Source organism: Augochlora pura, chromosome 5 (genome assembly GCF_028453695.1).
Source record: "Augochlora pura isolate Apur16 chromosome 5, APUR_v2.2.1, whole genome shotgun sequence".
NCBI classification, from domain to species: domain Eukaryota; kingdom Metazoa; phylum Arthropoda; class Insecta; order Hymenoptera; family Halictidae; genus Augochlora; species Augochlora pura.
In genome coordinates this window covers 6,261,834-6,288,519 of record NC_135776.1, presented here as the reverse complement: position 1 = coordinate 6,288,519, position 26,686 = coordinate 6,261,834, and the positions used below count along the sequence as shown (strand labels likewise).

At 36.7% G+C, this 26,686-nt stretch overlaps 1 protein-coding gene across 14 annotated transcripts in view; it reads left to right on the top strand.

The window, feature by feature from the left end:
- The window catches only part of LOC144470402 (uncharacterized), a 153,422-nt gene that overhangs the window by 48,463 nt on the left and 78,273 nt on the right, over positions 1-26,686 (top strand). For 13 of the 14 annotated variants that reach the window (XM_078181476.1, XM_078181471.1, XM_078181475.1 and 10 more), the window contains exons 3-18: positions 5,400-5,501; positions 6,866-6,998; positions 7,566-7,729; positions 8,298-8,453; positions 8,567-8,695; positions 9,103-9,300; positions 9,406-9,702; positions 10,210-10,407; positions 10,550-10,696; positions 11,052-11,201; positions 11,535-11,675; positions 11,769-11,924; positions 12,067-12,165; positions 12,300-12,497; positions 12,590-12,773; positions 16,834-16,938. In XM_078181476.1, the coding sequence (XP_078037602.1) occupies positions 5,400-5,501; positions 6,866-6,998; positions 7,566-7,729; positions 8,298-8,453; positions 8,567-8,695; positions 9,103-9,300; positions 9,406-9,702; positions 10,210-10,407; positions 10,550-10,696; positions 11,052-11,201; positions 11,535-11,675; positions 11,769-11,924; positions 12,067-12,165; positions 12,300-12,497; positions 12,590-12,773; positions 16,834-16,938 (2,557 nt within the window). The remainder of the gene's footprint in view (positions 1-5,399; positions 5,502-6,865; positions 6,999-7,565; positions 7,730-8,297; positions 8,454-8,566; positions 8,696-9,102; positions 9,301-9,405; positions 9,703-10,209; positions 10,408-10,549; positions 10,697-11,051; positions 11,202-11,534; positions 11,676-11,768; positions 11,925-12,066; positions 12,166-12,299; positions 12,498-12,589; positions 12,774-16,833; positions 16,939-26,686) is intronic. The other variant, XM_078181479.1, reaches the window with a different exon arrangement.

The following is a 26,686-nucleotide window of genomic DNA, read 5'->3' as shown; positions in this document are numbered from 1 at the left end:
TACCCGGGTTTCGCCGAGTTATTTTTCGTAACGAGCGTCGATATGGCCACTTTTACGCATGCAAACGAAGGTGTCCAATTAACGCGGAACCTTTTAACGCGGAACACAGGTCCGCGGAATAGAGTCTGCTGCGCGCGCGCGCACCTGTAATTAGAAACGAACCCTTGCGCGGCCGGTACAAGTGGTTCGAGCGAGAAAAGTAAATTGAAGACCGGCTTGGTCGCTCTAGGTGGGTTCTACATTAAAGAAAAGTGTACTTTAATGGAGTTCGGATTTTCACTTGCCCGGGCCTGGGTAGCGGCCGGCTCTCTATCGCTTGTACTTGTACCACTTTGTCCAGGTACAGGCTTATCTACTCGCATGTAATTATCATTTACATGCGCAGGTGCCCCACGGGGGATATATTGAAATGACCGCGCGACAAATAGGGCCGCCTTATCTAGCCGAGTGACCCACGATTTACGTAACAATTGCTGCTGCCCTCGTACGCGTTCAATCGCAGCACTGTGTCTGGTCATACTTTACATTTTTATTGTTGAAATTATATGTTATAATATATGCTATATATTTTTACTTTTCAAATTATAGCTTTAATTAGTCATTCATTTTTGAAATTTAGATACTATTAATTATGGCTAATAATTCGTTTTCACAGTTTAAATATTATTAGCTTTAACCAATAGTATTTGATATGTTAATATATAAATTAATGTATGATTTAAATATGTAATCGTTATATATTAATATATTATATTATAATATATTAATTTTCATTGATATTTCATTTTTATAGTTTTAATATTATAAATTCTGATTAACAATTCATTTTCACAGGCTATACATTATTAACTTAATTTAATAATATATATAATGATATAATAATAATAATAAATATCGTATACTCATTCAGTGACACTTTATTTCTATTGAATTATACATTAATTCCAATTAGTAATTCCTTTTTACAGTTTAAATACCATTACAACGAATTAACAATATCTAATACATAATCAACGTATAAATCAAAGTTATCATAAATTAATTTTACTTAATAATTCGTTCCCATAGCCAAAACATAATTAATTCCAATGACCAATTCATTCTTTAAAATCGCAAGAATTATACAAACCAAAAATTCGTTGAACTTATAATTAATCTCATTATACTTCTAAAATAATTCCAATCGAACAATGAAATAATTAATACCAACCCAAGAAGGTTTATTAAAATATAAACCAAAATTTCATAACCGAAAGTATTCCGTCCAAATAAATAATTAACAAAGAGATACTCTCAATAAAATAAAAACAGTGTAAGATTTTCACCCGTCTGATTTGTAACGTTAAAAAAAATTAACAACGTTGCCGCGACACCAGCCAAGGCAGCGGTCGAAAATTTCCCGTCCGCAGCGAGTTTCTAATGGTGAAAAAAGACGATGGGTGCATTGACCGCGGCGGACTTTTGTCGGGCTGTTAGCACGGAAGATGCAGCGCACCTTGAAGAAAAATGGGATGGGGGCAAGGTAGTTTCGAGACGGTGAAAGAAGAGGACGGGATAGACGGCCGCAAGAAGAAGGGACTCTCTATCCACGTGTCCGGTGTAACGGTCCGCTGAATTATTTAAAGCATGACGGGAGGACTTTGCAAGCGCAGGAGGTTCTTTGCACCCGAGTTGCATACAAGATACATACAGACGGATTTAAATACATCGCGGATCGCCCGCGGGGGGCGAGGAGGGGGGTGGTGGTGGCGTGGATACGGTTACATGTGCGGAGAAATTACATTTACGCCGGCTGAATGCGCCCGTTAAAACCGTGTTACGGGCGCGCGTGCTAAAACAAATAAAGGATCGCCCCCGTGATCGCGTTACCGATTCTTACCGGTTACCTAATCGAACGGGTTATCTACGACGACGATCGTTTTTATCATTCACGGAAAATCCAAGGTTTATCGAGCAATATTATTAGGTATAGATAATACTGTTTAGGTTGTCTATCGATGTATAATAACTGGCGGGGTTGGGTAATCATTTTTATTGGATAATTGTCTTGGAGAAAAAGATTGTCAAGAATTATTTGGCGTGGTAATTGGAAACTCGATAAAGAGTTGCATCGTTGCAGTTCTTGCATTCCAATTATATATGATTCCAATTATATATGATAATAATGAATTAGCAGATTAAGTTTATTTATTTGTAATGAGATTATCGGACGTGATGAAATAATTCCAGGATTCTTGTTTTAATTAAAGTTGAAGGAATATATGTGTTGCAACAAAAGTTGCAGTTTTCCTCTGTCGCTCATTGCAGTTTTTCCTTGGCTCTCGTTTGTATGCTGCTTCATTTTGTCTTCTTTTCTGCAATTCAGTTATTATTAGTTCTTAGTATTCTTCAGTTATTATTAGTTATTAGTATTCTTCAGTTATTATTAGTTATTAGTATTCCTCAGTTATTATTAGTTATTACTATTTTAGCAGTTTCAATGTTGTTAAGTCGTGTCAATATTATATCTTATTATTGTTAGTTGACTGTGGTTATTTTTATACAAAATGAAAATTATCGAAGCTGCAGATTGCACTTTCGTTAAGGAAAAACTTGCTCCAATTTTGATACACCCTGTATATATACACATATAATATTATATAATTATAGCATATACGCATAGAAAATACATACTATAATTATATTATATACCTTACATTAATTCAATATTTCATTGGCAATAAATATCTGCATTTAATAATTACAAACAACTGCATAATTATTAAAATTATCGATCCCCCGTTCACGCATTACAAATTCACGATGCATTGAGCCACTCGTATGCCTGATGTATCGAATTACGATTCACGATCTCTCGAAATCGTGGTATCCCGTGGTTTCCGTTTAAATGGTCCATCCTACGCGAGGAAAAAAACCGACGGCAGACTATAACTCGTAAAAATAAATGGAAGTTATAGCGCGAGCTTCAACAATATCCTTGCCAGACGTATTTATGTTGTCGCTGGCTCGTGTGTAGGCCGAGGATGTATACGACGCCGCTTGTACAGGGTGTCCCATAGAAAATGTAGGATATGTTATCTAAAAACGTTTAAAAAATTTTGAATTTTTAAACATTTTGAAATTGCGACGATATTAATTAAAATTTGATAACGTGCCATTTTGTACGCAAAATTACACGGTCTTTGTTTAAAGAATAAAATTGAAAGGATTTTATCTTTAGGACTGGATGCACTGAGACAAATGCGTCAGACGATGCAGCAAGGTTTAATTTCGTGTAAAGATCTGCATTTTAAAATTGTATTTTATAATTGTGGACAGTTTTGAGTAATGGTAGTTGTAGCTAATGTAGCTAATTGCAATTAATATAACTATTTATAGTTAATATAACTACTTATAACTCATATAACTTTGATCTAATCAATATAGTATATTTAACAATTACCATAATCGACAAAACTAAATGCATTCTCTATTTTAAAAATTAATCTTAACCACAGATTACATAAAATAATTCTACTCCTGCTGTCACATGATTAAAAATTGAAAAAAGAAATACAGTACCTATTTAATAAAATTATAGACACCATAAAATTAAAAAAAAAAATCCCCTTTCTTTGTCACATAATTACAAATCAACGAAAGAGATCTACTTAAAAAACAAATAGAATCCATGGCGTCTATAAAAATATTGCACTTCTATCGTCAAATAACTACAAATCGACAGAAGAAAATACCATTTCCATTAAAAGGATTGATATAACCTGTTACGGTAAATCAATTGTCGTTGCCCGATGAAATGATCATGTTTTGTCCCTGTTTCCTGGAACACCCTGTGGTTAAGTCTATAGCGATCGCGTCTCTCTCTCTCTGTCCCACCGGGAATGCAAGAAGCGCGGGTGTGTGAGGTCAAAGCGATGGAAGGAGACGAGAGATTGATCGAAAAATATAGGGTGAAGGAGACACCAGCGCTCCGTGCGACATCTCATTCCGTCAGACAGTACGGCGCCCCACGCTCTCTATATTAATTACTTATCCGTCTGATTCGAAATAAACAGGATGGCGGTGGCGCACCTACATTTTTAGATTAATCCCAATTGCGTTCGATCGACGCGAGGACGTCGCGACGCGATGAAGGTCGGCCCGGTTCGATTATTACATTCAATGCCGCGCGATCATTCGTTTCATCCGGGGCCCCGGGATCACTGAATGCGGCAATTAACACTTCGCAGTCAAAATAACCGGCACAATGGGGTTTCACCCTAAGTAACAAGCGCCGAACGATTTTTTAGGTTTCGATATATTATTTTTATTAATATATTATAGTAATCGCTGATTCTGACAGTAAAGCTACTGTTATTTAATTGTTATATGTATGTATATTATATTTAATTTATTGTATATTTAAATAAAAGATAGATCAAGAATGAATGAAAGATAATTCAATTAAATCGTATTTTATATTCCATTTTTATATAATATTATTTTTAACTATTTCTATATTACATTATATTAAGAAAAAATTAAAATTAAGCTCATGCGATTAATTTCGAGCAACTGCTATGATTTATAGCGTTTTATATTCTCATTAACTCGCTATTTCTTGCGTCGCGAATAAAACATATAAATGAGTACGATAAATTGCGAGTCTCAACGCGAAATCAAAATTATTGCCTATGTCATGTACACTTAAATCTCAGTACACCGTAATATCAATTAAAAAATAATTCAAAGTATATCAAGAATAATTAAAATATCTAATTTTTGAGACAAGAAATAAACTATCATTTCTCGTCAATTTGTTGGTGCAAAAGTTACGCCGCTGCGTTTGTAAACAACAATATTGACGTCTGCGAGCGATCGAGTCAAGGGTACAATAGGGTTTCACCGGGAGACATTGCACCTTTGTATGGGGATCGATCGCTGAAGCATCGAAGCAGCCGTCTGCAGTCTCGTGCAGTCTAATGCAGTTTTACGCAGTCTTATGCAGCCTTATGCAGTTTCACAGAGCGTTTAGCACTCTCTTTCCATTTTTCAGTTTACACGCCGCGCGCCGCCGGCAGGAATGTTGTCCGCGGTCGCACTAATGAATCTGTAACAAGTGTCCTCACGCTCTTCATAAATTTCTCGCTCGGTTGAGCACATCCGATTGATGTGCAACAAAGCGACCGCAGGAAACGATCGTGCATGCCTGCGCGAATACGTGACCATGAAAGACGGTATTACAGCAGAGCGCCTATATCAATTAACCGCTAGCTTTTTCTCCGTCGCCGATCGACCGTTACGCGTTTATTCGATTGCGATCCCCGTCGCAGTTTTCACGGCGAAATAATAATCGTGATCGGTCGGATTCGATTGTCCGCTTTTCCGTTAATGTTTCTCTTTTTCATTGATTGTTGCAGAGCGATCCGAGCACAGCGTTTCTCAGAGCGGCTCGTGCTGGACAATTGGAGAAGGTTCTGGAGTTTCTCGAATCCGGAGTGGACATCAACGCTTCGAATGCTGTGAGTTAATTTGTTTAATTAGTTGTCGATGCGGTTATACTTGTTGCAGTTCGTAAATATGCGTTCTATATTTTTACTTTAATTCATTTAGTTGTTATTGATGGTTTTCACAGAATGCGAGGAATTTTGTAGAATTATTTTAATTGTTTATGGATGGCAATTTTTCAGTTGATTCGTAGAAGTAATTTTATAGAGAATAATTTCTATTTTACTTAATTTATATCTTATATGTATTGTTTGTTAGAGTGATTATATAATTTAAACAAGTGTTTTTAAGACGGTAAATATATTTTTCTGTTCGTATTATTATTGTTATGAAATATATATTTCGATAGATTTACAGTATTTTAAAACTGTAAAAATCTATATTTTTATAGAATCATAGTCTTAGAATCGTAAAATATATACTTGCATCCCTTTATATTTTTATATTTATAGATTCTATATTTCTACCCCTTTCTATTTTTAATTAAAACTCATAACGAATATGTGTCCACCCCTTTGCATCCTCAAACTCATAAAATGCTAATTTCTGCACGTTCATATTATTAAACTCGTCCAGTGCACATTTTTGTTCATACATATATTTAAAATTATAAAGTGTATATTTATACATATTCGCATTGTTAAATTTACAAAGTACACATTTTTATATATATATATATTTATTTTTATATATATAGCATATTTATATTTTTAAACCACTTGAATGCACATTATTGTATATTTAAATTTTCCACCACACAAAATACACACCGTCATCTACCAAAATTCACAAACTCAACAAATTTAATCTCTAACCATTCATATCCCCAGAAACCTCAAAATATTTCCACCCCCATAACATCCAATCTAAAATACCGCGCGTTTAATCAAACGAAAACACGCAAATATTTACGCAGCGATATTTGCCGTATTTCTCCCGTCGCTGGAACCATTTAAAAAACCCCCGGCACGCTTGCAGAGATAGCTCTCGCAATAGAATTCAGCGAGCGCATGATACTACATTTAAGAAATCCGGGGGTCGCTTTTCATGCAGCTCCCCCTAAAATGGGGTGGCCGGGGCAGCTGCGGATTTTGCGCGCGGCGGATAGAAATGGGTCTATTGAACCGTGAACAACCAGATGAACGTTTGTCCGTGCTCCAAGCGGTTCCCGGGCAAATAGTTCGTTGCACCCCATGGTGTCGCCCACCATGCTAATTTTCCTCTTCTCCTGTAACCGTTCCCCATAACTCTCTCCCTTCGCCCATCTCTTCTATTCCATCTAAAAACCGTGTAAAAACGTATTTACGAACTGGCGTAACCTTGACGATGATCGGAGGTCAGCTAAATGGACGATACGCGACGACGCATTTAATTACAGAACGGCTTGAACGCTTTACACCTGGCAGCTAAAGATGGACATTTGGAGATCGTCCGAGAACTTCTTAACCGTGGCGCGGTAGTCGACGCCGCTACCAAAAAGGGAAACACGGCGTTACATATAGCTTCTCTTGGTGAGTGGACGTTCCCTTTTGTTCGGATTATTCTCCTTGTATATGGGACAAGGGCGTTCCGTTAATTAGACCGCGGATCTTTGAGAAATTGATCGAGAATTTTGGCACGGGATGTATTGGAAAATAGTGCGAGCTGGTCGAGCACAAAATCTATTCCAATAAGTAGTTAAAGTTATAATTGATAAAATTATTAGAAATTAATAAGTTAATATAATATAATTTATAGTAATATTTAATACTAGTTATTAATTTGTAAGACTATTTAATATTTTTTTATTCAATAGTTTGAGTATTTAACGTATGCTTTTCATTCATAATAATATTTCATGTAATAGCTTATTAAAAAATAATTTTTTTATAATTTTTAATATTAACAAAATTAATAACGTATATTTTCTTAATTTACTAAGACAACTCCTCTTTAATTCTGAAACAGTATATGAAAATACGAATTAGCATAAAGGTCCACAGTGTTTTACTAGCAATTATATTTATTCTATTTCTAGTTTTTAAATAATGAAAATTTAATGTTCGAAACAAACGTTTACGGTGTTTCTTTTTTTGCAGCTGGACAGGAGGAGGTGGTACAATTGCTCGTGCAACGAGGTGCTTCTGTAAATGCACAGTCACAAAATGGTTTCACGCCACTGTATATGGCTGCACAGGAAAATCATGATTCGGTAGTCAAATACCTTTTGAGTAAAGGCGCTAATCAAACATTGGCCACCGAGGTTCGTAGATATATCATTTCATCCTTATCGCGTCTCGCTCAAATATTGAGAGAAATGGACTTGATACACGTTTTCACAGCCAATCGATTGAGCAAACAATGTCAAACGATCGGTTTCTCGCGAAACGTCCAATCGAGGATCCTAGTTAACGAATGCAAATTACTTTGATTATTAGAAAATAATTTTATTATACTAGGTAAATTAGTGCGAAGTGGTAAATCCTTTTAGTTCAAGTGTATAAATACAAATATTTAAAATAAGTTAAAGAAATTTGATAGTCATGAAAGAAAAATCAAAATATTCATAATAAATTAAAAACACTCGATATTCATAAAACAAGTTAACATTAGAAGACCACAGAATACTACATCATGCTTAATAAATTATTATAAAATGGCAAATACTACTAGCTACATGCTTCAATATTATAAATAAAAATATCCAAAAAGTTCAAGAAATTCTATAGCAATGAAATTCCAATATGCAATAGAGGAAGTGCCATTGGTGTCACCCAAAGCGCATTGCACCATGAGAATTTATGTTAAGTGGTTTCGATGGATGTTTGCAGGATGGCTTCACCCCGCTAGCAGTGGCGATGCAACAGGGCCACGACAAGGTGGTGGCGGTTCTATTGGAAAATGACACTCGTGGTAAAGTTCGATTGCCTGCCCTCCACATTGCTGCCAAGAAAGACGATTGCAAAGCGGCTGCCCTACTTTTACAAGTATGTCGCAAGAATTCGTTACCGAGGCCCTATATGCAATCCCCGGGGCCGATGTGTATCGCCGCCGAAAATGGATTCTTATGATTCCTATCACCTGGATTTTTCTGTTGTAGAACGACCATAATCCCGACGTAACATCGAAGAGCGGTTTCACGCCGCTCCACATAGCTGCTCACTATGGCAACGACCGAATTGCTTCCTTGCTTTACGACAGAGGGGCCGATGTTAATTTTGCTGCAAAGGCGAGTCGTTTTTTTTTTAAAACACCACCGAGAATTTGTCAAGCGATTCAGCATTGCAATAGATTCGTTCGAATGTTAATTAAAATGATTTTAGTGTGAGGAGGAACGGGGGTGAAAATTGAGGGACGTGTAATAGATTCGTTTTTAATTAAATAAAAGATTCAATGAAGATGAATAAAAGATGAATGAAATAATGCAAAAATAAATAAGGGATTGAATTGATTAATAGTAAAAGATTAAATAAAAGACTTGTAATAGTTTCGTTCAAACATGAATAAAAATAGAGTAACTTGCGATAACTAATATACATTAACTTGCTATATCTCCCTATAAAAATATATATTAAATATGGCTCAAGAAATGCGACAATTTCCGTGGATCTAACCGTGTGATCTTTCCGCCAACAGCACAATATAACGCCGATGCACGTGGCGGCGAAATGGGGCAAAATCAAGATGGTGAACCTTCTGATGAGTAAGGGAGCGAACATCGAAGCGAAAACGAGAGACGGCCTCACGCCACTTCACTGCGCCGCGCGATCGGGTCACCACGAGGTAGTCGATATTTTGATAGAGAAGGGTGCACCGATCGGCTCGAAAACGAAGGTGAGTCCCCGGGTGGAATGCACTTTGCAACGACAGGTAAAGAGCGGGTCTCTTTTCCGGGGGGAGGGGAACTGTATCGACTGACCCGTTGTTTTCTGTTGACAGAACGGTCTTGCTCCGTTGCACATGGCTTCCCAAGGAGATCATGTTGACGCTGCGAGGATATTATTGTATCATCGTGCGCCGGTAGACGAAGTGACAGTAGATTACTTGACGGCGCTACACGTGGCGGCCCATTGCGGGCACGTACGAGTCGCTAAACTTCTGCTCGATAGAAACGCCGATCCAAACGCACGAGCTCTAAACGGCTTCACTCCACTCCATATCGCCTGTAAGAAGAACAGACTGAAGGTCGTTGAGCTCCTTTTAAAGCACAAAGCTAGCATCGAGGCTACCACGGAGGTATTTTCTTCTTTTTTTTCTTATTATTCACCTATTCGTCATCTCTAGTGGCTCTAGCGAGTTACACCATAGATATTATCGAAACTAATAGTCGTTCACACTATATTCGCCACGGCCGAACTGTTTACCTTTAAAACGGCATACTGGCAAATATTGTATCAGGTTCGCCGTGAACGGATATCTATTCTTGGCAGTATGCTGTTCTAGAGTTCATTTAATGATATAGTGTCCACATAGTGAAGGGAGACTATTAACACTGAAGCTACCGAACAGCAAAAATTAATTGGCGCCCACTGGCAAAATTTAATTTATTTAGATAATAATTGTTCTAATAATATAATTTATATATTATCCATGAAATGATCTCAATTGTTGTAATAATGTTAAAGTAATGAGCTGGTTATTTGACTGCGGTAGGCTCAGTGTTAAGAATAATGAATTTCTTTTCTATAAATAGTACGATGTTATGATTTCTTAGTAATAACAGGTTTATTTTTTATTGCTTAGTCTGGATTGACGCCCCTACACGTAGCAAGTTTTATGGGGTGCATGAACATAGTGATTTATTTATTGCAACATGCAGCTAGTCCTGATATACCAACCGTAAGGGGCGAAACGCCTTTGCATTTAGCTGCCAGAGCGAATCAGACTGATATTATCAGGATACTTCTTAGAAATGGTGCCCAAGTTGACGCGAGAGCACGGGTAAAGATAAAAAAAAACATTTAATACTTTCTTGCCTTCTGTTCGCTGTTTCTTTCTTAGATCGATTTCACGAATATATTTTATATTTTTATACAAATTATCGTTGTTGTATCGGCGGTTGAATATTAACTAAACGTTGCAGGAAGAACAAACACCTCTACACGTTGCTTCCCGATTGGGTAATGTTGACATTGTAATGCTATTACTTCAACACGGTGCAGATATTGATGCCACCACGAAAGATTTATACACGCCGCTTCATATCGCTGCCAAAGAGGGCCAGGAAGAGGCACGTATCTATAACAATTCTCGTCATTATTAACATTTTACCGACTGTAAAAATTTATCTCATTATAGAGTAATTAATTTTACATATTTTATAATTTTCTAAATATTGGATACCTCTCGCGATGAATAAAATAAATAAAAATAAAATAAAATAAATATTGTCACATATAATAGACTCACAGGTTCCCGGTCGGTAAAGTGTTAAACATCAAAGGTCTATAAATATTTCAGAAAAGAGATTAAACTATGGTTCTATTTATAACCATCCGACGGAATTTCTGTTTTGCTGCAATCATTGTTACTTTAGTCATCACAGACAACGACTGCCAATTATAATTCTTATATGGTTATCGCAGGTTGCATCTGTATTGTTGGAAAACGGCGCTTCGCTGACCGCGACGACCAAAAAGGGATTCACTCCGTTGCATTTGGCAGCTAAATACGGTAATATGAATGTCGCGAGACTATTGTTGCAGAAGGATGCACCGGTCGACGCTCAAGGAAAGGTGAGGGAGAAATAGTTTACCAAATCCTTCATTTAAGCCACGTGGATCATCATTAGACTGCGGATCTTTGCGCAAAATAAAAATGTTCTAAGATAATTAAATATAAGATAATTATACCTTAGAAATTAATTGGACAGCGCTTTAATTTCTCAAATGTTTTTATTACTCTAAAAAATCGTATTAAATATAAAATAAAGATCCGCAGTTTAATCGTCGTGCATAAGAATGAGTCGTGTGTTAGATCAATTAAAAAACCGATAGTCCATGTGGCATGCGATGTGTTAACCTTAGATAGTGCTTTAATAAAATACTAAACCTGTCACTCGAACGCAGAATGGAGTAACTCCGCTTCACGTGGCATCTCATTACGATCATCAGAATGTAGCCTTACTTTTACTCGATAAGGGCGCATCGCCTCATGCTATGGCCAAAAATGGCCACACCCCGCTGCATATTGCCGCACGCAAGAATCAGGTAAGCGGTGTCCAAATAAAGGCATCAAACAAAACGAAGATAAAACGATTTCATTGTTATCTTTAAAACTAACATTGCTCTCTTCGATTGTAGATGGATATTGCAACCACTTTATTAGAATACGGAGCGAAAGCGAACGCGGAATCAAAAGCAGGATTTACGCCGCTACATTTGAGCGCGCAAGAAGGCCACACCGACATGTCAACGCTTCTTATCGAGCACAAAGCAGATACAAATCACAAAGCAAAAGTACAGTCACGTTGCAACCACTCGAACACTTTGACTGCCGCTCGGATATTCATTTTTTAAATCATCGCTCAGATGATTAAATTGTCGCTACGGCAGTCAACGTGTTCATGATATCTCATTAAACAACAATTATTAATTGCAGAATGGCCTCACGCCGCTTCACTTGTGCGCACAAGAGGATAAAGTCAACGTCGCCTCCATTCTCGTTAAAAATGGTGCTCAGATCGATGCTAAAACGAAGGTACACTTCTCAGTTTACATCCCTCGTTCTATCAGATCAATTATCTCACGACTTAAGAAATTAAATTACTAGCTTCATTCGTATTATAATTAAGATTTTAAAACCCTGATTAAAACCGATCGTTCTCGTTTCAGGCTGGCTATACTCCATTGCACGTGGCAGCTCACTTCGGCCAAGCAGCTATGGTCCGATTCCTCTTGCGATCCGGCGCAGCCGTCGACAGTAGTACAAACGCAGGATACACGCCGTTGCACCAAGCTGCCCAGCAAGGACACACGCTAGTAATTAATTTATTGTTGGAGGGGAAAGCCAAGCCGAACACTACAACCAATGTAAGCGAATCGCCCAAGTATTCGCAAAGCTCTGTAAAAATTAACTCTTGTAAAATCAGGACGCTCATCGGAAAATATTTCCGTGTCCACAGAATGGCCAGACAGCGTTGGACATAGCACAAAAACTCGGTTACATCAGCGTCATCGAAACCCTGAAAGTAGTCACCGAAACCGTGATCACGACCACCCATACGATCACCATCGAAGAGAAATACAAGGTCCAGGCACCGGAGTCGATGCAAGAAACGTTCATGAGCGATAGCGAAGACGAAGGTGGTAAGTGCTTCTCCCTCGTCCGCTTTACATTCTTTTACGATGTCTTCTCACATTGTTTGTTCTCTCTAACTTAATGTTTCCTATATAATACTTACGTTTAAGGTGAAGTACTAGCTAACGTAGGCAGTCGTTCCACTAGGTTACTAGATATAATACCATAGACTCTAGGCAGTAGCACATCTGCGGATATGGTTGTGATGCGATTCGAGGCTTCTGTGATGCGCTTATTATAGTCGTAACAGCTCTTAGTGTTCCTAGACTAGACCATCCGGATTTATTCTGATCAATGTTCACTACTTGTTAGGAGTTCTTGCATGTAACCACCTCCTAATGAGAGTCTTAACTTGGCGGAGACATCTGTTCGAAATGTCTACCAGCTAAAATTATGTGGTAAAACCATAGCGTTTCGCGCCATCGATGAGACACGAGAAATATTGCAACGTCCAGAAATGTCTTTATTGAAAACATTGCATGGAAAACTGCAGCTTTACACGTACCAGTTACGATTGCACTGAGAACTACTAAATGAGATGTCTATATTGTACAGGGTGTCCTAAGAAGATCTTATAAACCGGAAATGGGTGCTTCCTGAGGTCATTTGAAGCAACTTTTTCCTTTATAAAAATTTGTACGAAGTATCCTTAACGAGTTATTAATGAAAAATAGTGACCAGAAGCGAGATCCTCTGGCGCTACGTGGCTAAGCCAATTAGTGCAACTAGCCTTCTCACGCCAGTTGAACTCTCCTCCCATTGGTCAACGGTTTTCGTTAATAACTCTTTAACAACGCCTCGAAGAAAATTCTTCTAAAGGAAAAAGTTACTTCAATTAACCTCAAGAATCCCAATTGTGAGTGACTTTTGGGACACCCTGTAGTGACACCTTCAGTGTAATCACACTGTAGTCGCAGGACTGCGGATTTTCAAGTGAAGCAAAATCTCCTAAATTCCAAAACTTTTGAACAGGCATTCCTAATTCAATCTATTTTAATTTAAAAAATCCGTAGTCCGAATTACTAACAGCGATTAATAACTGCACGCAGTTAGGTATAACCTGGCCAAACAATCGAAAATTGATTTATTGGAGTCCAACTCGACAGTTACCAGCTGTTTTACCGAATTATCGTCGAACCCTAGGGGTCGCAACGAACCGATCGATTTTTTCGGACACAGACGGTCCGTTTAACGAAGACTATACCGACTATACCAAACGGCGAAAAAAAAATTCTCGAACGAAAGCCCAAGTGCTAGATGGTGATATTATTTGCTTGTCTTGTTGCATTTATGTTCCATTCATTTCGCAAGAGCATGTGTTTAGAGTATGTTCACTGGGTTGTTGCTAACGTCGAGGAATATATACTTAACTTCCCTATCATAGTACTTCTAGAGACCTATACAGAGAACACAGTAAGAGATCAAAGCTGTCTCGATACGTCTAGCCTTTCGTGTTACGTTAGAGAACAATGATTTAGAAGTCGGATAACGCCGCTCTCCAGTAACGTAGTCGCCTACTTACACAGGTAATAGCGATCCCAGGTGATACATGCAACTACGTTGGGTTGCCGAATAAAATCTTAGTTTTTATCATTCTGTTGTAACAACTTGTGCATTAATTAGCAAAGCGAGTATGCTATTTAACAAATCTTTTTAAGCTTTACAAAATTATTTTATTCGCTTTTCTTGAATAATTTTATTTTTCATAATTTTCTAGGCTTAGAAATGGAGTATCCAGAAGAGTATTCACAAAAATCAGCATTTTCTGCTCAAAGATCAAAGTTGAATTTTTTTAACTTTGCGAACCATTTTTATGCATTAAACCCTTTTGACCTCGATGAAAAGCGACGAATAGCAAATGTCGAAAATGCTGATTTCTATCATCTGAATATTTCATTTCTAAACCTGAAAAATTATGGAATATTAAATTATTCTTAGTAAATTGAATTGTAACAGTTTTATAGAGCTGAAAGAGATTTTTCGACTAGCTTACACATTTTGTTAATTAATGTACAAGTTTTTATGATAGAAAAACTCTACGAATTTATTCAGCAACGCAATATACCTCTCGAGTAACATTCGTTTGGTACTTTATAGTTATCTGTGTAAGAGTTGTATAGTGATACGATATACATGCTGTAGAACGCATTCTTCCATCATTTATATTCGATAGGTTGGTCGAAGTTGATCACGATCAGACATTCATTTTATCAGGTTTGTTTGTTTGCTCGGTACAACTTCTAGTTTTAGTTCTGTTTGAATGATTGAATGACATAACATATAGAAAGTTCGATTTTAATTAGTTTAATTAAGCGAAATCGATCCGTATTAGAAACAACGCCGTACATTGGCTTCGACAATGGTATTAATTCTTCTTGTCTTGTGGTAACTTTTTCATTTCTTACGAATGCTAACTGTGTTGGATGTTAATGTAATTAGATCGTAATCGGGTCCCGATTTTGTCTTAATCAGTCATTTCCATTCGTGTCAAAGACAGAGAAAGTGTCGAGAATTAACACTCCGAGCTAACGGACAAACTCGCAGCAAACGAACAAACCGTGCTTTATTTTCCACTACGCTAAGCGCCGGGTCTACATCGCCGGTGTTGTAGCGCCGCGGTTTGCGAACGCTCGATTTTTATGGGAATAACGCGCGCACAGAATGTATCAACGAACCGTCGAACGGAGCGCACGCGAACGCTTATGCGAGCGGCGCGAAGAAATCGAAAAGAATACATGTTTAATTCATACGTCACGTTCCCCATAACTCTTCTGCCTGTTTGAGAATAAATCGAAACGCGGGTGCGAAACGTGTCCGACACGAAACTGTTCCACAAAGAAGAACCGTTGTTTTCGCGTTTCAACGAATTACCATGTGATTGGTGTATTTATACAATAATTTTGCTCGTGATCTCTTCATGCACGTGACGAAAGGAATATTTTCAGAATAAATTGGACTTTTTCTTTTTAAATACCGATTAACGTCGCGTCAACTCGGTTATCGGTGACGAAGACATCTTTTATTTGAGAATTTTGGTTTCTTTAAAAATTTAAGTATATTTTGTATTTTTAAGTATATTTTGGACAACAGTTTTTTATTGCTCAAATCCTTCTTATTTTAAGATTTATTTTATACTTCTGTCCAGAAAATTTTCTGTCAAGAATTGAAATTTACTGTTTAGTAGTTAAGTATAGCAATGAATCAGTTAATAAATAATTGTTTAACCCTTAATTGGCAGGATATTTTTCTAAAGAAATACGATTCTTTGCTTGCCATTTGACTGTGAATTTTATGCGTTTATGGTTGAAGTGATATACAAAGTAGCAAAAGATTGGAGACTTGTGAAAGCAGATTATTTTTAAGGAAAATGATTGATAAAGTGAATCAATTTTTATTTGAAAACTGTTTGCTAAAATTGAGATAGACAATTTTGTACAAAGATCCTTAATTTGTTGTGATTTGTAAGAAATTATAAAATACTGCTTGCACTAGTCTCAATCCTTCAAAATCATTAAAAACCGATACTTCCTATCTTTTACAATTATTGTAGACAATTTGTATTATGCATAAAAATTCACCACATTCTTCTTATTATTAGCTGCATATTCTTAATTACATACTAGACAAGGAATAACTAATTAAAATTAGATCATCACACATTGCAGTATAAAAACTCCTAATATCTACGTTTGCAATGAGATTAAATTTCCAATCATAAATGTACAAAATATACAGTACAATTAAAAATAAATAAAACCTATACTACGATCACAAATGCATTTTCCATAAACGCATAAAATCCGTGGTCGAATGACGGCCTAAGAGAGGACATGTATCTTTTTCGTGATCCGATCGACCAGAAGAAAATGCCCTAACGGTTCCCAGGATGCCCACTTATGGCGCCGCCTAAGGACCATTTGACCGCATAATGTAGACCCGGCTTGAAACGACGTAGACCGCCTAACTGTCTAACAACCCAGTGATAGCGAAAATTTAGAAACAGTGTTTATGGTGCGAAACTAGCATTTTGATGAGAAAAATTACCTTACTCGACGGCGTACGATGTAGGTGGTGATGAAATCGGCATGGCAGCCATGAATGTGTACGGGCAGCCTCCACACGCGCAACACGTGTACCTTCCTTCTTACTACCAGGGCCAAATGACCTACACCCGTAAGTTGTCTGTACTCTGTTTCTGTCACTCTTTCACATATCACACGTGCGCGCGAACATTCTCTCTGTCTTTTTCTCTCTATCTCTCTCTTTCTCTATCTCCCTACATATTATATATATATCTACATACATATATACCTAAAATACATCTGTCAGCACATTCAAGATACGTGCGAACCGAATCATCCATCTCGTTTCTCTTCTTTTGGGGGATAATTCATTGGGACCTGTTGCCAGCTTCTCAATCGAATAATTTCCACGCGATGCATTCAGTTTATCTTTGTACCTTTAGACGGCGATTGCCGGGGTCATTTTGACCCGGTCGTCGCCCGATTATTTATCGACCTATGGGAATTTAATTAAATAAATTACCGGTTTACTAGCAGCGAATAATTAGCGAGAAGAATCTTCAAAGGCACGTTCTGAGAAATGAATGAATAAAGATGAGAATTGTTAGAGTCATCGTTAATTTTATAGTTGCTCGAACGGCTCGCCATCTGAGAGTCAAATAGAATATGTCAATAAAAGTTAAGATGCGTAAGGTGGGAAGAAAATAATTCTACGAATCTTTATGCGTGGTTTAAAGGTATTCCGATCGGGTTGAAATTGTTTAATATTGTAGTTGTTAATACTAGCTATTGACGATTAATTGAAAGTCTCACATTTTTAATATCTATAAAATAATATTGTAATTCTTGATATAATCTTGTCTAAGGGTATCTTAAAAAGTATTTCGACTCATTTATTTTATATTTTTCATGCGATCTACTCGCAAATGCAATCTTTGTCATACAATATTTTTAAGAAACTTTACATAATTTCTGCGTTGTTAATTAACATGACATCTCTTTAATTCAAAAATTCCAACAAAGTTTCATTGAGCCATCGTCTCCTGCCGCAAACGTATCTCTCATTTAGCTATATTCTGCTCCTCTTTAATTACAATTAAGAATCGACGTATTTTTACAACGAACGTGACCGTACTTAACAACATTGCACGGCAACGTCATCGAAGTCACGAAAATTGAATTCTTACGAGTCGCCGATTGCACAGACATTTCTTCGTGCAAACGATGTCTAAACAAATTGTTCCGAAATATTCCTACACGATAAAGAATGGTTTCAAATATTATTTTTGAAACACGAAGCGAACAGTCAACAGTTTTGCAACTATGCTTGGGGAAATCAGTCGTGTGTTTTCTGCCACGAGAGGGTCCTTTCATCTTCTCATTAATGGGTTTGCGAAGAGATTTACGCGTTGCTTTCCCGGCGCAAACAGCAACTAATCGGCCACGTGTCGAAATATCGGGATCCCCTTGTTGACTTTCATTGATCTTTTATGGAGACTCTCCCTTTTTCCGCCGTGCGGGCGTACGCGACACGAACACCATAACTCGAAGCGTTATTTGTTCATACTCCGTTTCGTTTACCTTCCGGTGGTCCGCCATTCTTCTGCAAAAATTGCGAATTTTTGAGAAACCAGTGAGTGGAACGATGTTTGAGTTTTTAATAGTGCAAATAGACGATTCGCGAGTCTAAAATGTTATCAACGTGCATTGACTCGGAAATACGGTGCCATTTGCTATCCAAAATTCGCAGCTTGGTTTTGCATAATTTTTACATGAAAAATCTATTTCATTAAAAATTCTATATCATTAATTTTTATTTAAATCTATATTATTGATATGTTACTACGATTCTATATATTATTATTATTATTATTATTATGAAATTAAAGATTTTATTATATTAACAGAAATGAATTATACTAGTAAATTTTCATTCACCATAAAAATAGCAAAAAGTCTAAATAAATTCATTCGTGTAATTTTTATGAAGCAACACACGCTTTTAGAACTCGATAAATTACTGTAAAATATTATTTTATAAAAATAAGTATAATTCGTTATGAAATTCATGTGGTTCGTGTGATTCAGGTTATGAGATTCATTGATTTGGTGGATAAAACGGCATTGACATTATTTTCGTTCGAGTGCAGGCAAACGCAGGATAAAACGAGCGATAAACCAGAAAGATACAATTTCTTGCCCCTGTTTTTCGTGAAGAAACTATAAATTAGTTATACGCGCGTCACAAGCGTACGCAGTAGGTGTATATATATAGAAGTTACGTTATCCATGCTACTTGTAATTCAACGAGATCATTATCATCGATTCATTACTCGTCGGACTTGAATATACGGGCTTCATTTATTATTTCCGACTCGGCCCGCGTTACAGTACTTCACTGTACTGTTACTTGGCAGATTTGTAAGAATCTCATCTTTTCCCGTAAAATTCTTCGCTCTTTAAATTATTACAGACACTATATTGAGATTAATGGAAAAGTAATTACTGTGATAACTGTAGTAAGAATTCTCAGTTCTGTGGTTTGATAAATAGGTTACTGAAATATTTCCAAATTTTATGATTAATATTCATGCTATTTATTCGTTGAGCCTAATCAAGAAATAATTATAGTAATAATTGTAGCAAAATTTTTTAGTTCTGTGGTTTGATAAATATTTTATTAGAATATTTCCAAATTTTGTCATTGACATTCATGCTATTCGGCTATTAAGCCAAATAAAAAATAATTACCGTAATAACTATAGCAAAATTTCTCAGTTCTGTATTTTAATAAATAGTTTACTAGAATAATTCCAAATTTTATCCTTGATATTCATGCTACCCAGCTATTAAGACTAATAAAAATATAATTACAGCAATAACTATAGCAAGATTTCTCGATTCTACAGTTTGATAAATATTTCACTAGAATATTTGCAAATTTTATCGCCGATGTTATCGCGACGTGCACAAAAAAAAATCAGAAAATTGAGATTTGCATAGACTCGTTTCGACGACTTAAATCGCCTCTTTGACTTACGTAAGTTGTTTTTCTTTTCGAGTATGCCACTGTCACAAGCGACTCAATGCAATTCAACGTTAAACACATTTTGCTAAATGCTGCAGTGTTGCGCCTATTATTTATAGAACAGTCTGTTTCCTCTTAAATAGATCGTTGCTATCTCGCGGATCTTGTCAATGAATTCTTCTACATCAGTACTCGCGGTCTTTCGACTTCAACGGCTTCCATATCGTCGCTATAGGACTTGATGTTCTTCATTCATGAGATTGCAATTTGCAACTTTGTGTTCCACGAGCCGTCGACGAAGCTCGTTGATATTATTAACAAATTGGGTTCCAGCGAATCAACCCCTTGCGCTGCGACTTATTTCGCAGCTACGTAGAGTAGCATTCATTTGTTGTTGGTAAATTCCTACGACAGAGACAAGATTTATATTTATTATATTATATTTATGATACCTTATACAATAAGGAATCAAATATAAACACAAAATTAAATTATTATATATAATACTATAATATTATAATATATACTTATAATATATAATATTGTAATATATACATATGGTATATAATATTACAATATATGTATATAATTCATAAAACATCTCTTAATCTTCTATAAACTTAATACGACCGGAAAGGGTTAATATCTCTCATTACCGCACATTCCCTTTATATAAATAGTAAAATAAATACAACAAATTACATTTAGCACTAAAAATTACACACATATTTATAATAATTAAATTGCAGATTTTACAAACCCAAAACAAAAATGTATAGTTCCCACCTAAAAGAACAAATGGCTAAAAAATCTTTCAAAACACCAATTTGACATATTTAAAAATTTAAATAAAAATTCATATCCAGTTCGATTGAAGTTAATATCGTTTGAAAGGCATTCGAGCACTCTTCCGTAGGGGTAGTAGGAACCTTGGTTAAACGTTGTTCAGATCCGGGCAGATAGCGCCGCGGTTTTTCGCCGACGAAATCGCGGAAAACGGTACATCGTCGAAGTAGGGCGCGCTCAGCTACTGTTAATGCAATTTGCATAATAACGAGTTGTGCGATCATTACGGCGGCCGGCAGGAACAGACGCGGGCCTGTGTGCTCTGTTTTGACGTATCATCGTACCTACACGCACTCCGTTCTCCGTTACGCAACACACAGAGCCCAGCGGCGCGGCGTTTCTACGCGCTCGCGCGTCTTGTACCATATTATACGTGCAGTTAGGCTAACCCCCGGCGTTCTGGCCCGCCGCCAAATACGATTCACGACCAAAATACCAGAATTTATATAACACGCGTGTTTTTCTTTCTTGCCCCCCCCCCTCCCCCCCTACGCGCGCGTCGCCGCGCAATTTCCTTCCACGAATTTGTTCCGCGCGCGATAAGGGCGCGGCGGGCACGGGGCCGGGAAAAACTGATCAACGGCCGCCTAACGACGCCAGTTAACGTTAATTGATCACGTTACAACGTAAATGGGACGTGTAGACAGGGGCACAACCGGTCGACGCGCGAAACCGACCGCGAGCTCCAGTTCGGATAGCGGAGGGAAACGACACACGTACCCGACACATTAACCCCTTGACGCGCAAATATTTTCATCTACCGTCGGTGCCTGTAGCGTGAAGGAATTTCAACAATAGAGCCAACCAGCCGTGCACGCCGATCATTGTGTTCTGCTACAATGGCAGGATTTATTTAAACATGTCGCGCGCTTTTTATTATATCTATATGAAATCGCTAATTTTTCTATTGGAATTATTCGTTGTTCATTTTTAGTACGAATACTTAATGGGGATTCGAGTCGATTGTTTTTATGGCGAGATCAATTATAAACAATTTCTGATTACAGATATAAATTATAGTAGATTTTTCGTAGAGATATAAATTTTGAATTATGATGGGTTTTTAAAAGAAATTTGTATTGTAATAAGGTTTTAATTAAGCTTGAAATAACAGTCTTAAATTGCGATAGTATTAAAATAGTGATGAAATATGTAGAAATTTTGTGTAGATACATTTTTCTAATATTAGACGTTGGAAAAGAAAATTAACAAGGTTCGTTTATTCTATTTTTATAAGCTGCAATTATTCCTACATCCTGCCAGCGCATTGTTAATGTATATTAATGCATCCTCATTAATATAAATATAATTCATGATATTCTTTTTTCATTCACTCAAGTACAATAACAGAAATGATTGAAATTAAAGAAACAAACATTCTATAAAATACTTTAACAATAGTGCGGTATTTGGTTCACCAAACAATAGCACGGTCTTTTCAAAGGCTCGGCAATTTCATTGTTATAAAATCTGACATTTCGCAGTACCAATCAACTTTCCAATTGAAATCCTGATTCATACGTGGGGTACAGCAATCACGGCCATGTGGACATCGCATTAAATATTTCGCTCTATGGCGGTGCCAGAACTGTGAATTAATTTTTCATACTCGAATTACGTGGCCTAAAACACGAGTAATGTTTAACATTTTAAAGTAATGATAATACCATGAAATTATACCATATGAAATTGCTATAGGTTTAGATAATATTTCATGGAAAATGATTTTTAAATATTTAGTCACGTTTGATAATTTTATACGATTTTTATGAAAATTTGCTATCAAGAATGTAAAATTCAAAATAGAAAATAAGTTATAGTTTCTTTATTGCAAATTTTATGCAACTGTGATAAAAATGTGTAGACTATATATCGAACGATGAAAGTATTAAATAATTCGAGGACACGCATACTATTATTTTCTGAGCTCACTCAAATTATTAAGGAAAAAATTAAACTTTTATTCGCCTTATATTTATCAGCTATAGTAAAAATATAATTTACTTTGCATAAAGATTCGCAATCTATTCGTAAACATTGACCAAATCAAGATTGCCAAGAAGTAATATTTAAGTAGTGCATAATATAGTGCATTAAATCCTTAATATACTAATACTATACCTAAACGCGATTAATTTACATGATGTCGAAAAATTATGTCACTTCCATGAAATAAGAAATTCCTGAGATCATTTAAAACAACTTTCTCCTTTGCGAAAATGCGATTCGAGGCCTCGTTTAAGATTTATTGACGAAAAACGTAGACCAATGAGAGAGCTCATCCGGCGCTATCCAAGCTCGCCTCTCATTGGCCAGTGTTTTTCGCCAATAACTCTTAAACGAAGCCTCGAATCGCATTTTCGCAAAGGAAAAAGTTGCTCCAAATGAACCTCGGGAACCCCTTTTTCCCATAAATAACATAACATTGCAAAATTATATACCCTACATACTATGTTATAACAATACTGGATATTCTTTCTATAACACTTTAAAACCTAAAAATCTCTAATAGAAATATTTCGACGACACAAAGGAATATAAAAAGAAAAAAACAGTACATCGTTGACATAGTTGAAGCAATAGTGTATCGTCGATCGTAGGCCGATCCCCTAAGATCGGCGGCTATCGGCGCTGGCGTGTCGCTCGTTGTAAATAAAGCCGGCGGAAAAGCTTGTACGCCGTCTACTATTATAAAATCGGTGATTCACGGAATGAGGTCACGTTTCTGTTAGGTGGAGCACCCGCGTAGTCGAACTTGTATCAATCTTCAGTCGCTGTTCCTGACCCCGCCGGTGGTGGCACGCGACGACGAGGAACACGTCGGAACCGAGGTGAAGAAGACGGCGGCGCGGTGTCGCGCGCGCGCCTCGTTAATGCAATTTACCGAATCGAATCTAATCAGCCGGCGAGTAATCTTCTTGCGCAAAAGTGGGGCCCGCGTGGAACGTGGCATAATATCGGGCTGGTGTAACAGGCACATACCCAAAGAAGACGCGTTCGTCCGGGGGTGAGGTTCATCCCCCGCGCGTGTCATTTTCTTTCGGCGGCGAGGGAAGAGGACGCGGCGGCGTGTTCACGGTGCGGCGAGTCATCGCGGCCCGCCGCGACTCGTCAATGAATGCGTAGCGATAACTCGCGCTAATTGGAATTCGTGCGACCTAGCTCTAGCGGGGCGCACACATCGTCGCCGGTCGGTTCGGTCGGTGATGTAATTAGTCCTGTGTACGTAGCGTACAGAGGCGGTGTGCGGAGTGTTCACCGAGCCGGGGATAAAGTTGCCGGCGCTGGACGGGAAACTTTTCGCGCGAGTGTGCTCACCGCCGTCTTATCCGTGTCTCTCTCGAAGACGTCGGTGGATAACGTGGAAGAATATACAGCCCTTGTCGCGGTGATTATATAGTCTTCGTAGCGGTGAAAGGAAGAGGGACGATTTTCGACTGTGTTTCCCCGCGTGGACGCGCCATGGCCAAGGGAAAAACGAAGCGCAAGGAGTCGAGGAAGGTGACGTGCTGCGGGTGTACGGGCAGCAGGAACAGCGACACTTTATGTAAATATCAGCTCGTTTCGGAGATCGTTCTTCATGGGGCGGGTTTATGGGACGGGTGATTGACTGTCGGGAGGATCCCTGACAGTTGGTGCTTCGATGATTGTTGCTCTTCGAATCGGGGAGAGCGACGACAGCCTTTGAAAACGGCTCGACCAATTTTTCGTTGATCTGTATTTCACTGATTTTCGATCTAGATGTTTTGGCGATCTATGGTCTGTCAGTCATGATCCAGGGAAGAGACAATGATCGATGCACTGCGGATTTTATGCACTTGTAACGAAAATGGTGGATGCAAAATATTTAAACTATCAAGGATAATATTGTATGTTCTTCTTGCTATTGTTGGAGGGTGTATCTATTTTTCTTAAAATTCAGAATTTAATTATCGTTGCTCAGTGATTTTTTCATTGAATGAAGCTACGTGCTTATTTAAATGATAGTAATAACTTTATCTGACGATGGGGTAACCCTTTGCTACAGTGAGAAATTAATTATAATAATAAAAATAATCCAGGATAAACTATATAAAAATGCTTAAGTAGAAAATTAAATTCAAGAGAAGAAAATGATCGTCTTTAGATCATCTAAATGATATCCTAATTCAGCTGTTTCGCTATTCATTTTGAACATTCTTTTATAATACTTATGTCAAAAGCTGTATAATACATTTTCATTCTAATAATTTATTCGTAATAATTACTTTCACAATTTCCTTAGCAAATTTTGTTTGTGAATCTACTGTAAAAATTCTCACGTGTAAAAAGTTATGATCTCGATGTAACACACGCAATGTCCATTCATCAGAAGTTGTTCATTCATTGACCAGATCATCTTAATAGGGAATCCGTATCAATGATCAATGAGAGTGTTGGAAATCAATTGGATCTTTCAATCAATCTGGATTCGCAACATTTACTTCGCGATACGTGAAAGATTGAGAGATTGAAGAACAATGTCTGTTAACCCTTTGAACTCGAGTAATAACTCTCAAACGACATTAAAACTACTCTATTAGGTTTCAAAATAATTTTTGTACTAACAAAGTTCAAATTTAAAAAATTGCTAAAAAGAGTTAAAAGGGTTAAAAAGAGTTAAAAGGGTTAAAAGTGAGTTTAAAATTTCATACGCATTAAATGCACTTTGTCAAATAGAATCAAAATATTGCAGAGAAATTATTTTGGATTTACAGTTAAAATGGCTTCCAGCGCGAAGGGTTAATAATAAGTTGATAAAGTATATCGGAACAGAAAAGTTCGTATAATGGAACAGTTACTCGACCGTCGCGCCAGACTAAATCTTGATTGATTTATGCAACGGATCGTGATCTACATATGCGGATCGTCCCAGATTGAACTGTTTACGCGCGTAACGCGTGTGTTTGACTGACAGAGAATTCTAACGTCGAAGGTTCGTTCGGATGATCGAGATTTCTCTGCACTTGCCTTTTTGTTCATTTCTATTTTTGTCAAACGATCCGTAGATTACTTACGTAAAGATCTGTTGTCTAACGGTGACTCTGCCGAAGATCGATGTAAACAAGTGGAGCTTTTATTTAAATTCGTGGAAGTCGATTATACACGTTACTCTTCATCCTGTAATCTATGTTAAACAATTCTCAATTTTATCGATCACTTTGCATTTTATGTAATTTCTTTCAATGTGAAATTTTAATACTAGAATGCGTGAGATTGACAGTAGTATTAATTATAATAAATTATTCATTGAAATCTGATTGCAATTAATTTCTAATGCAAGCTTTAGTCTTAATAGATTTTTAAAAGGAATATTTAATTAGAAATATAAAGTAATAATAGATCAGTGTGATAAATTTAGATTAATCGATTTTTAACGAAGGCGATGGCAATTATAACACATTCTTTCCATAAAATTTAATTATTGCAGAGTTTTATGCGAAACAAAAATTATCTACATGAATTGCAATAAATAGAAAATGAATAAGAAATTCATTCCTTCTTTAATAATTTTATCAGATCAAATATGATTTTTAAATCCTTTTAGTCTCTCTATTTTAAATTAAGACTAATCTAATCTAATTATTAAAAAATAATTTTCACCATAATGAATTTCTATTATACTATATTAATATTTGTTTGTAGATATGAATTACAGTATTTTTAAGAGAAATGTAAATATAAGTTTCGATTATATTTTTAACAGAAATTTAATTATAAGCTCGAGGTGCAAGTTTGAATTACAAATTTGGATTACAAGTTTGTATTATAAATTCGAATGACAAGTTTCAATTATAAATTTGAATTACAAGTTTCAATTATAAATTTGAATTACAAGTTTCAATTATAAATTTAAATTACAAGCTTGAATTACAAATTTGCATTCTAATACACATTGAACAAAAACTTAACCATTTTGAATTATAATAGAAATTCCATGGAAAATTAAATTTAACTAAAAATTGACAATGCACGATCTCCTCGATCACAAATTAGAAAAAAACGT